The 12298-nt window shown below is 51.0% G+C and overlaps 1 protein-coding gene across 1 annotated transcript in view; it reads right to left on the bottom strand.

Moving 5' to 3' along the window:
• Window positions 1-4909, bottom strand: part of FGF18 (fibroblast growth factor 18) — a 37983-nt gene extending 33074 nt beyond the window's left edge. The window contains exons 1-2 of the mRNA XM_054488676.2: window positions 3830-4909; window positions 3618-3654 (exon numbers count right to left, since the gene is read on the bottom strand). Coding sequence (XP_054344651.1) covers window positions 3618-3654; window positions 3830-3861 — 69 coding nt within the window. The 5' untranslated portion in view covers window positions 3862-4909. The remainder of the gene's footprint in view (window positions 1-3617; window positions 3655-3829) is intronic.
• Between the last annotated feature and the right edge of the window lie 7389 nt (window positions 4910-12298).

The raw sequence follows: 12298 nt of genomic DNA, 5'->3' as shown, positions 1-12298 counted from the left end.
CTCACACCTGTAATCCCAGCACTTTGGGAGGCCAAGGCAGGCAGATCACCTGAGGTCAGGAGTTCGAGACCAGCCCGGCCAACATGGTGAAACCCTGTCTCTACTAAAAATACAAAAATTAGCCCAGCATGGTGGTGTGTACCTGTAATCCCAGCTACTTGGGAGGCTGAGGAGAGTAACTTGAACCCAGGAGACAGAGGTTGCAGTAAGCCAAGATCACGCCACTGCGCTCCAGCCTGGGTGACAGAGCACAAAAAAAAAAAAAAGTGCCATCCACTAACAGAGCATCCCATCCTCTTTTTGTGCCAAAGGACACTGTCTCCAGCTTCCCCATCCTAGCCAGCTTAAAGAAAGGGTCTAAACCTCACTGAGGAGGCTGGGTGTGGGGGTGGTCAGGCCGAGAGGGGACGTGGAAGGAAACTTCCAAACTTGAACACTTCTTGTGGTGAGACAGGAAGTGGCGCTGCAGGAGGGACAAGGGGCTAAGCGGCTGGCAGGAGGGACAAGAGGCCAGGGGATGCCCCCCCACCCCGCCCAGCCTGGCCCACCTCATGCCTGGTCTGTCTGGGGAAGGCCAGGACTTAGCCGAGCCTGGCGGCAGGAACAATGTCAGGCAGGTGCCGGCCGAGCTGCGTGAAAGGCCCAGCCCGGTGTCATTGTCAGAGCTCAGCCAAGTGCAGAAAAGCAATTTACTGGTCACGCCGTTTGCTCCCCACGGAAATTTTTAAAATTCTTCCAATTTGAGCTATCTACAGTGTCCTGAGTCGTGTGGAGAAGGGATGAAGGGATTTTATTAAATTCCCAGCTTCCCACTTCCCAGGGTGGCCAGCGGGTGAGGGCGGGGCTCACCACTTTGGGGGTGGGCAGGACGGTGTCTGGCATTGAATGTGCTCATGGAAACGTAGCTGGGGGCAGGGACCCATTCTGAGCCTGGTAGCGATGGACAGGAAGAAAGGAGGGGCCCAGAAACTCCACTGCTAAGACTGGACCAGTCCTGGAAAACACTGGGGGTGGGGGGAGGGAAGGGCGTAGGCGCATCCATTTCCCAGCAGCCACAATGTGCCTTCCTGGGTGGATGAGAACTGGCAAAACTACCCCACCCCCCATCATATACCAGTTCAACTCCATGACCAACCATTTCATAAATGATGCAGCTAAGACTCTGGGGATCCACAGAGAGGGAAAGATGGAGCTGGAGCTGGGGTTCAGGCCTAGGCCACTGGATTGCAAAGCCCTGAGCCTTTCCTGCCATGCAGAGAGGCCTCCCTGGCCCCGGCTCACCCTAAAGGAGCTTGAACTGCTACCCGCTAAGTGCAGCCTACCCAAACCTCAGCAGGGAGCAGGCCCCAGATTCCTGGCAGTTCACATCATTTGGCTCCTACCCCTCATTTCAACCATTAAGGCCACCCCACCTTTGTTCCTGTAGTGTGAATGGGGACATAAGCCTGACAACCTTGCCCATAACTCCCAGGATAACATTTCTTTATCTTTAGGGGTCACAGATGTTTTGAAACTCTGTGGGGAGCAGGCAACCCTCTTCCAGACACAGCACATTTGAGCACCATTTTTGTGCAATGTTTCAGGGGCCTCCCCCTCCCACAATCCCATCCTTTGACACTCCAAGGGTACATGGACCATGGGTTAAAAACATCAGTCTTATGGCACTTTGGATGCAGAAAGGCCAGTGGGGACAAAGGGGCAAAGGAAGGGGGAAGGTGGAGGTGGTGGGGAGAGGAGGATCCCTCACCTGCTTGAAGGCTGCCTCTTGATCTAACCAGGGCAGACCACCCAGCTCTTTCCCAAGATGCGGGCTCTAGCTCTGGCCAGGAGGTGGAGGTGGGATGCAGAATCCACACTCCCTCCCTCCAGCTCCCCCAGAGGACACAAAGACCACACAGCAGCCCCTCCTGGGCCCCACTTCAAGAAGAACCAACAGCAGCAGGCATCCAGAGGCTTGAGCCACACATCCACAGGCCTCCCTGCTACTCCATGCCCATTTCATCCCTCCTGCCCCCAGGCACAGAACTCTGGAAAAGAGCTCTTGCCCAGGTCAGACAAGCAGACCCCCTGGAGTAACCCCGGGGCCCGCCCTCTGCTTGGGGACTCAGCTGCAGACCAGGCAGGCCATGCCTGGCACTGGCCTCCCTCTTTGACACCAGCCGTTCCCCACCCCCACCCCCATCACCACACAGGGTCACATCTGCTTTGGCAAACAGCCAGTCTTAAGTTACTGACTCCAGTTATATTGATTCAAGGAGTCACTGGGGACCCCAGCCTGGCCAACAGGAGGAAAGAACCCATCAGTCCGTCCACCCTTCCATCCCCAAGCCCCACTGGATGCCCCCAGCTCAGTGCCTATCAGGAGGGTAACAACCCTCTCCTGGGCGTGGAAGGAAGATAGCAGGCCCACCACCGCCAAACACTGCGAGAGGCTGTTGAGTCGCAGCAGTGCTCAAGGCACACAACACTCCTTGAGCCAGAAAACCGGGAGAACCACCAATTTCCTCTGCTCAAGGCTCGCTCTGGGGATCTCCAGAATCCAGAAGGCTAAGGTCTAAGAATCTTCTCTAATCCCGGAAAGCCACCTGCCTTCCACCGAGGGGGAAGGGTCAGACAACCCTCTTTTGGCCTGTGTCCAGTTCCTCCTGGCCTGGCCCCTTGCAGCACTAGGTGGGTGGGGGCTCGGAGAGCTGACGCTTCCTATTCCCTTTGCCCGCCGCCCCCCCACCCCCACCATGCAGAGGCAGCCCTGGTCTGGTTCTAATCGGGGCTGAAGTCGGCTCCCCTTTTCGCTCTTCTCTCTCCCTCCCCCCAACCCTTTTTCCTTCATTTCTACGGCTTTGGAAGCCAGAGCGTTCCAACTGTCTGCGTGCCAAGACCTTCCCGAGTCTGAAAGCTGCTGAAGTAACAGATCAGATTTTAGCAAGTGCTTTCCAGGCTGAGCGCCAAGCCCTCTTCTGATTCACGGAGAGCGAGCGAACGGGGAGCAGGCGGGGAACCAACGAGGGCTGCACCACCTTAGGCGAGGGAGTGCGGAGCGCGGCCCGTCCGGGAGCGGCCTCGCGGGCAACAGCCACTCGGCCTAGGCGCCCTCGAGCTTCCCCCTCGTCCTGGGCATGTGTGTGTGTCTGTGTGTGTGTCTCAGTGCTGCAAGCGCCTTCAAAACCACAGAGTAATTTACAACTGAAGCTTTCTCCCTGGACTCGAAATCCACTCGGCTGAAAGTCTTTTTGTTTGGAAGCGGCGATGTTAAAGGAAGGTTGGCAGAGAAAATCCCTAGGTCCTACCCCTCGCTGGCTGCGGGCAGGGGTCTTAGAGCTGGCTATATTGCTGCGGCTGAGCCCGCCGGCTCTGCGGGATCTCCTCCCAGCCGAGGCCGACAGGGGCCGCGACAGCCAGCGCTGCCTCGGGCCCCGCGGCAGACCCCCTTGCCCTTGGCCGGTTCCCCGCCGGCGCAGGGCGCACGCGGAGCCGCCCTTCCGCGCCCTGGGAACAGGTGCACTGGGCTCGGCGCCCAGGAGGGGTGGGGCACAGGGAGGGGGCGCGGCCGGGGAAGGGGGGTCGGCGTGTACCGCGAGGCAGGGGCAGGAGGAGGCCAAAGTCAGGATCCCACGTACCTGTACCTGGAAGCACAGCAGCAGGAAGTGTAAACACCTGCGGGAAACAGATGGAGAAGCGGTCAGTGGGACCTGAGGAAGGGGGCGCACGGACAGACAGACACGCAGTCGAAGAGTCAGGCGAACCGACGGGCGGGCAGACAGAGGCACAGGGCACAGGCACACGGACAGACAGCCAGGCAAGGTGGGCAGCCCCGCGCGCGGGCGCTTACAGGCAAGTGCAGGCGGAGGGCGCTGAATACATCGCTGGGCGGGAGGGAGGCGGCGGCTCCTAGCCCAGCCTGCACATGTCCGCTCCGCGCGGCCGGGACCGGGCGCCTCCGCCGCCGCCGCCGCCGCCGCCGCCGCTGCTGCTGCTCCCTCCTCGCCGGCTGCTGCTGCTGCAGACTCTGCTGCTCCGGGGCGCTCCGCGGCGCGCCCTGCGGCATCAGCGCCCCGCGCGGCTCCTCCCGAGCGCTGCGCCCTCCGGGCTGGCGCAGGGGCTGCGGGGCGGCAGCCGCTGTGCAGGAGGCGCCTGGCCGGTGCGGGGAAGCTTGCTCACTGCTGGCCGGCCGGCCGTCCGGGCGTCCGTGGGAGGCTGGCTGCCCGGCTCAGTCCGGGGACAGCATGCGCGGCGGGTCTGGAAGCCGAGTTGCGCTCTCCGGCCCGGGCGCGGAGCTGCGTGGGGCCAGGGGTCAGCGCTCCGGGGTCGGGGCGCCCGGCTGCAGCGCGAAAGCGTCACGGCCGCTCCGTCTGGGCGCCCGCCGGCTCATGTCTCCTCCTCCGCGTCTCTCCGGCCGTGCGCATCGCCGCCTCCCACCACTGGCGGCGGCCGGGGCGTTTTCTACGCGCGGGCGGCGAGGGGGCGGGGGGCCGGGGGCGGGCCCGGGCCCGAGCCGGCACAATGAGGATGCGGGGCCTGGGGGCTCCCCCCTCGGGGCGCGGCCGGACGGGCTCTCAGCTCGCCTGGGTGCGCCCAGCCCACATCAAAGGCGGCCCTGCCTGCTCGCCTGCCTGCCGCGGCCTCTCGCTGCCTCCTCCTCCTTCTCCTGGCGGCTCGGGGTTGGAGGGGAGGCACTCAGACTCTCGGCGACGGGGCCGGCAGCTCCGAAGGGGCAGGACCCGCGAGCCTGAAGCTGGTGAGCGCTGGAAGCCGTCGGAGCTCTGCGCCCGAGCGCAGTGACCCGCTCCTCCGCGCAAACGCTGCCCAAATTGGGCAGGCGATGCTCCCCAAGAACGCAGTTAGGTACGGAACGTCCTCACCTGCCCACATTCGCTACTCGCACTCACTCACCAGCGCTCTAGTGGAGAGCCGAGAAGGGCGGGTCAAACCCAGCCCCGGGGCGGCTCCACTGAATGGGGGTCGCTTTTACCCGCCCTGTGATCGTGGAGTTTCCCAGCCACCCTCTTGACTGGCTACCCACTTAAGTGAGCCCCCTTCCTCTTCTTACGTCCCTGCCGCTGCGAAGGGGGCTCCGGGGCGTCTCTCCTTCCCACCCCTCGCCCCCTCCGGGGCTCTGGGGTCGGTTCACGGGATCCCAGCTGGACTCTCCCGTAGGCGAGCCAGCTTTGGAAACACACTGCTACCACCAAGCGGCCCCGAGACGTCACTGCAACCCCAGCACGGACGGCTGCACGCCGGGGAGCAGCCAGCAGGACTCTGGTCAGCGACCACGCTGAGGCCCTCTTCCGGCCTCCTCCCAAAACCGGGCTAAGACTTGCCTCCGTTTGCATACTAGGCAGCTTCGTTCCTTTAACCAGGGCCCCATTCAGGACACTGGTTCTTACCGCCTCCGCCCCTTCCAGAGGCATAACTCCTGTCCTTCCCACCAACCCCAAAACGTAGGTGTTCTTGTCACGCACCTGCCTCACTGTCTAGAGCTGGTGTCAGCCAAGCTCTGCTTGGGCCTGATGCTAAGGAAAATAGGTCGCAGTGAGAAAGACGCTGGAGTACAGGCTCAAGCAAAACTCAGGAATCTGGACTATTTGGTTAAAGCCTCCTTGCGTTGGCAATGGTTGATGGTCCACTAGAGCATAAACTGAAGTAGGACTGTCGAACGGTACTATTTCCTGAAGCCATGAATATAAAACATTAGTAATTGTTCCAAATATCAGGCCTCCTTACAAGCTATTTTAAGTTCCCTTTCAAAGCTGAGGCTATTTTAAACAGATAGCCTCTGTTTCAACATCGGACACAAGTGCAGAAAACCTTTTCAAAACCAGGTGCTGAGGGGGGAAATTCCTGCATGAAGCTTTTAAGCTGAATTTACTTAGACATTCTGATTGCCAGAGCTGGACTTGGAAAGTTACTCGTAACTTCCCAAGTTCTGGAGAAAATGAATCGATCCCAAGATAGGATGCAATGACCAACCATAAATAGAAATGGACAGAAATGCTCCCACCGATGACCTGAGTCATTGCTGCCATCTTTGATCTTGCTTTATAGGAGGATTGACAAACCCAGTCAAGAGGAGTTTTTGGCTTACCATCTGCTAGTCTGAAGTATCTCCTGGCTAAGAATCATGCTTCCAATTTTCTATATTGTTACTATTTTTTATTACTTGTGAGTGGAATGGGTATATAATTATTTATACCCTATCTAAAATGCTTGCAGTATTTTTCAATGCTCAAAGTATATTTGCCAATCTCACCTACCAAACAAATCAGACTGACCAAAAAGTCCAGCCAAGAGAACAGTTCTAAGAGCATAAACTCAGGAGTCAGAGGTACTGCATTTGAATACTGCCACCAACATTTACTTATAAATTCCAGCAAGCAACGGTTTGAGACTCTACTTCCTCCTCTACAAAATATGGCTAAGTACAGCAACAACTCTCACAGAGTTGTGAGTACTCAGTGAGTGTCTGGCACACAATGAAAACTCCAAACGTTTTCGCTGTTAACTAATAATCCTAATTATGGTTTTCAGGTTATTTTCACATTTCTTTCTGAACAATTTCATGAAGTAGGGAGGCAGGACCATTTCCAATTTACAGTTGAAGAGGCATCTAGTCAGAATGTCTTTTGACTCCAAATCCATTTTATACTACACATTCTTTTCCCCACCACTCACACCCTCTAGTTTCATGCACCTATTTACCAACATGACCTATTTACCGTATGCCTGAATCTTAAGTGGGTTCTATCTGGATTTGGCATGTTCATACAACACTTAATATATACCACTATTTTAGTAGTCACTTCTTACTAATTCAATCACAATTTATTGAGATCCTACAGTGTCGAGCCCTCACTGAAAGACAGGCAAGGTCCCTGCACTAAAAAAGCACTTCGTTTCCACTAGGGAAGATGGGCAATAAGCAAATACACCAAGAGATAAATGCTGGCTTGTTACCAGTGTTTTGAGAGAAACCAGTGGGATAGAGAAGCCAGAAGACCTCTTGGTAACATTTAGGCCAAGACCCAAAGACAGTAGATAGCCATGCAAAGGAATATTCCAGGTAAAAGATGCAAAGTGCCTCCAGTGGAAAAAGGCTAGGCGACTGGCAGGGTTAGCCAGGGAGAGTGTGGCAAGAGATGAGGGTGAAAACAGGCAATATGCTTGACCAGGTCTTCACAGGAAATTAAGTAGCCATCAATGGCTTAAGGGCACCAGTTTTGCAATGCATCAGTTTTAAGTGCACAGTTCAGTTCTGACAAATGTATCTAGGTACAAACACCACCTCTTCTCAGGCAATCTTCCAGCCCCCAATTGCTGGTCCCAAGCAATCATTTATCTGGCACTGGTTTATTTTCGATTTCACATAAATGGAACCACCTAGTACGTGCTTGTGTCTGGCTGAGCATGTTTGAGATTGATCCATTGTTGCATTTTGCAGTAGTCAATTCTTTTTCATCGTGGGATAGTACTTAATAGTATAGATATGCCACAATTTGTCAATTAAGGGCTTTGAAACTGAGTCAAAATTCAGTTTGTTAAAAAAAAGCTTTACCCTAGCTAAGAATGAAGTGGAATGCTGTTACACCATTCCACTTCATTCTTAGTAGCTGGAGTAAGAAGGACGCTAAGCTAGCTGTTACCAGTCCAGGTAAGGGTACCGTAGCTTGGGCTATGCAGCCATGTGCTATTTTGGGGTCGGAATCAGACACACCTGCATTAAATTCCCAGCTCTAAGCTAATAAACTCAGGCAATTTTCTGAGGGGAGTTAAGAATGTATGTTGACAGGTAACACAATGAAATGTAAGCCCGGCAGAGCATCTCGCTGCCTTGCCTACTAATCCTACACACCTAGAACTTTCGTCTGAGACAGAGTATATATTTAAATCCCTTTGTTCAAGTGTGCAAGTAAACTGAGTACTGCAATCTTTCCACTTGTTTTCCACTTCTCCCCAGTCTTGACTGAGAAGACTCCTAAGATTCAGGGAATCTGTGGAATACAAATATTGTGGAGACAAAGATGGAAAACATCCAGCCTAAGAACACAGGACAGGACAGGCATGGTGGCTCAAGTCTGTAATCCCAGCACTTCGGGAGGCCGAGGTGAGCGGATCACGAGGTCAGGAGTTTGAGACAAGCCTAACCAACACAATGAAACCCTGTCTCTACTAAAAATACAAAAATTAGGCATGGTGGCACGTGCCTGTAATCCCAGCTACTCAGGAGGCTGAGACAGGAGAACCGCTTGAACCCGGGAGGCAGAGGTTGCACTGAGCCGAGATCATGCCACTGCACTCCAGCCTGGGGGGACAGAGCAAGACTCCGTCTCAAAACAAAAAAAAAAAAAAAAAAAAAAAGACAAACAGCCTCAAGCAGCACTGTCTTCGTATCAGGTAATAAGAAAAGTAGACCCTTAGCACAAATGAGGCTCTAAGTTTTCTCAAAGCCAGCTCCTAGAAGGTGCACAGCATTAAAACTTGGGACCTCTACTGCCAAGTCCATGAGTCAGAGAGTAACTGGCTTTTCATTAAGGAACTGGCTGGAAAGTAGCCTCAGACTTTCTCAAATAACTTTAACCCTGTATTTCCAGAGTCCAGGCCACCTTTAATAGGCTCAGTATGTACTTGTAACCCTCAACTTTTTTTTTCTTGGACAATTTCCAAGAAAAGACCCACACCCTATACAATGCTCATCTCTCCTTGCTCATTAAGCTAGTACTGTCAAGAGCTACATAGCGGGTCGTGGTGGCTCATGCCTGTAATCCCAGCCCTTTGGGAAGCTGAGGCGAATGGGTCACTTGACGTCAGGAGTTTGAGACCAGCCTGGCCAATATGGTGAAACCCTATCTCTATAAAAAATACAAAAAATTAGCCGAGTGTGGTGGCATGCGCCTGTAGTCCCAGCTACTCGGGAGGCTGAGGTGGGAGAATCGCTGGAACCCGGGAGGCGGAGGTTGCAGTGAGCCAAGATCACACCACTGCACTCCAGCCTGGGCAAGAGAGTGAGACCATCTCAAAAAAAAATTTTTTTTATCCATTAAGAAAAAAAAAAAAAGCTGGCCGGGCGCAGTGGCTTACACCTGTAATCCCAGCACTTTGGGAGGCCAAGGTGGGCAGATCACCTGAGGTCAGGAGTTCGAGATCAGCCTGGCCAATGTGATGAGACCCCATCTCTACTAAAAATATAAAAATTAGCCAGGCGTGGTGGCATGTGCCTGTAATTCCAGCTACTTGGGAAGCTGAGGCAGAAGGTTACTCACTGTAACCCGAGAGGCAGAGGTTATAGTGAGCCAAAACTGCACCACTGCACTCCAGCCTGGGCAACAGAGTGAGACTCTGTCTCAAAAAACAGAAAAATAAAAGATACATAACGATGGTTCGGTTAACGAGACCACCTGTACGACAGGCCCAGACTGTAAGAGAGCTGACCATTGTAGCAATTTTAACAGCAGAGTACGATGCATTACTCATGTTCATGATGCTGGTGTAAAGAAACCTGTACATGCAATTATGTACAGCACATACTTGATATTATGAAAATCAATGTTACTGATTTACATATTTACTGCACTTTTTATCAGTGTGATCCTTTAAAAAAAAAAAAGCCTCAGGCAGTTATATGGCAATGTTATAGATGACAGCATCGTCTTATTGCCCCTGAAGACCTTCCAGTGGGACAATATATGGTGGATAAGTGACATGATGATCCTGACCCTATGGTAGGCCTAGGCCTAGTTAACAAAAAAGTTGAAAAAAACTTAATAGAAGTGTACAGAATAAGAATGTATTTTTGAGGCCGGGAACAGTGGCTCACACCTATAATCCCAGCACTACCCAGCTGGTAGATCACATGAGGTCAGGGGTTCAAGACCAGCCTGGCCAACATTGTGAAACCCCTACAAAAATACAAAAAAAAATTAGCCAGGCATGATGGCGGGTGCCTGTAATCCCAGCTACTTGGGAAGCTGAGGCGGGAGAATTGCTTGAACCCAGGAGGCAGAGGTTGCAGTGAGCCAAGATCACACCATTGCACTCCAGCCTGGGTGAGAGAGTGAGAGAAAAAAGTGTATTTTTGTAGTTTTTTAAGTATTATGAGTCAAAGTTTTAAAAGTTTTATAAAGTTCAGTAAGCTAAGATTAATGATGAAAAACATTTTTATATTTAACGTAATTATACTGTGTTTATAGTTTACAGTAGTGTAATGTCCTAGGCTTTTCATTCTCAGCAACTTCCACTTCTGCAAGCTGTATTCATTCCAGTGCCCTACACAGGTATGCCATTTTATCTTTGGTATCTTATTTTTACTGTACCTCTTCTGTCTTGGACTCTTGGGCTCAAGTGATCTCCCACCTCAGCTTCCCCAACTGCTAGGGTTACAGGTGTGAGCCATCACATCTGGCTGGAAATGATTTTAATGTGTTTTTTTTTTTTTTTTGGCCAATTTTTAGAGTGATGGATTGATACCTAGCAGCCTGTGAAAAGGAATCAGTGAGTGAATTTATCCTTAATTCAGATTTTCGTGTATTTGCATATATATCAACCCACTGTATTTTTTTGATGCTGAGTCCAAGACCAGTCTGGGCAACATGGCAAAACCACATCTTGACAAAAGTTAGTTGGGCATGGTAGCGCCAAAAAAAAAAAGTACTTTCCAGTGAGGCAATCAACATACCATCCCCTCTTGAGTCTTCATTAAAATAAAGGTATAGAAAAACATAGACAGATATGGATAGAGGATACTGAATTAATGAAGGAAACCACAACCCACAGTGAACAATCAGAACACATGTATGACACCCAGAAACTGGTTATGAGACAAGATAGTACTGCACCCAAACCTTTCTCCACTCTCCAAAGTGGAGAACTATCCTAGAAGTGAAAAGGGTTAACAGCTACAGATCCGATTCAAAATACTCACAACTATCATCCTAGTTAAACAAATGCCAACCTGCTAAATAAAACAGGCTACTAGAAAGTAAAGGCAAAAACACACAGGATGAAAACCTGTCTGGGCACACTGGCTCATCACGCCTAATGCCAGCACTTTGGGAGGCTGAGGCGGGCAGATCACTTGAGGTCAGGAGTTCGAGACTGGCCAACATGGTGAAACCATGTCTCTACTAAAATATATATTTTAATATATCTATATACTATATATATATATTTATGTATTTATTTATTTTTATATTTATATACAAACTTAGCCAGGTGTGGTGGCACACACTTGTAATCCCAACTATCTGGGAGGCTGACAGGAGACTGCAGTGAGCTCAGATTGCACCACTGCACTCCAGCCTAGGTGACAAACGAGAATAGGTCTCAAAACAAGAAAAAGAAAAAAAAATTCAAGATCACTTCAAAATGTTAGAATAAATAAAATGTTGAGTAATGTTTTTTAGATTTCAGATACACGCCCAAAGCAGCAAGCAGTTGGTATATTAAAATCAACACAAAACTTTAAAGACAAAATCAAAGTCTCTTTCCCAAGTTTAAACAAAAAGGAATGAGAAAAACCATCCAAGACAATCAAACAAAACTAAGAATGGATAGAAGTGGGAGATGAAAATCTCCCAAGGAAAACGGCACAGAACTGGAGAACATTCCCTCATCTACTCAAACTACTGGAGTATAAAGCACAACAAAACAATAGAAATCGAATCAGTATATCTGACTCAGATCATGTATAATCAGCTTAAGGCAGAACATATAAAGGTGCTAATTAGTCTCTGAATATCCTCATTATCTACATGATAAATTTTCTCCTATACATCTGTAAGTAGTACTAGACAACTTCAGCAAATAGTCACTGAAATAATTGCTTTGATTCAGATAAGGAACCCAGGTTGAGGTCAGGTGCAGTTGCTCACACCTATAATCCTAGCACTTTAAGAAGCTGAAGTGGGCAGATCACCTGAGGTCAGGAGTTCGAGACCAGCCTGGCCAACATGGTGAAACCCCATCTCTACTAAAAATACAAAAATTAGCCGGGCTGGTGGCTCACACCTGTAATCCCAGCTACTTGGGAAGCTGAGGCAGAAGACTTGCTTGAACCCAAGAAGCAGAAGCTGCAATGAGCTGAGATTGTGCCACTGCACTCCAGCCTAGGGGAAAAAAAAAAATACAGGTTGAAAGGCTGCTTTTAAGCTGTTTTAACATGCCGGATTTTGTTTGCGAGTGAGGCTAAAATAGGCAGATAGGAGGTCTAATGGAACATTTGGAAACATGTTGCATAGTTACAATAATTGTTAACTATCATCAGGAGGTGAACACAGCACTAAATCCTTATGATGAAAAAGTGGTTAGC

Source organism: Pongo pygmaeus, chromosome 4 (genome assembly GCF_028885625.2).
Source record: "Pongo pygmaeus isolate AG05252 chromosome 4, NHGRI_mPonPyg2-v2.0_pri, whole genome shotgun sequence".
Taxonomy (NCBI): Eukaryota; Metazoa; Chordata; class Mammalia; order Primates; family Hominidae; genus Pongo; species Pongo pygmaeus.
The sequence above is the reverse complement of the archived record's forward strand: the minus strand, read 5'-3'. Positions and strand labels throughout refer to the sequence as shown.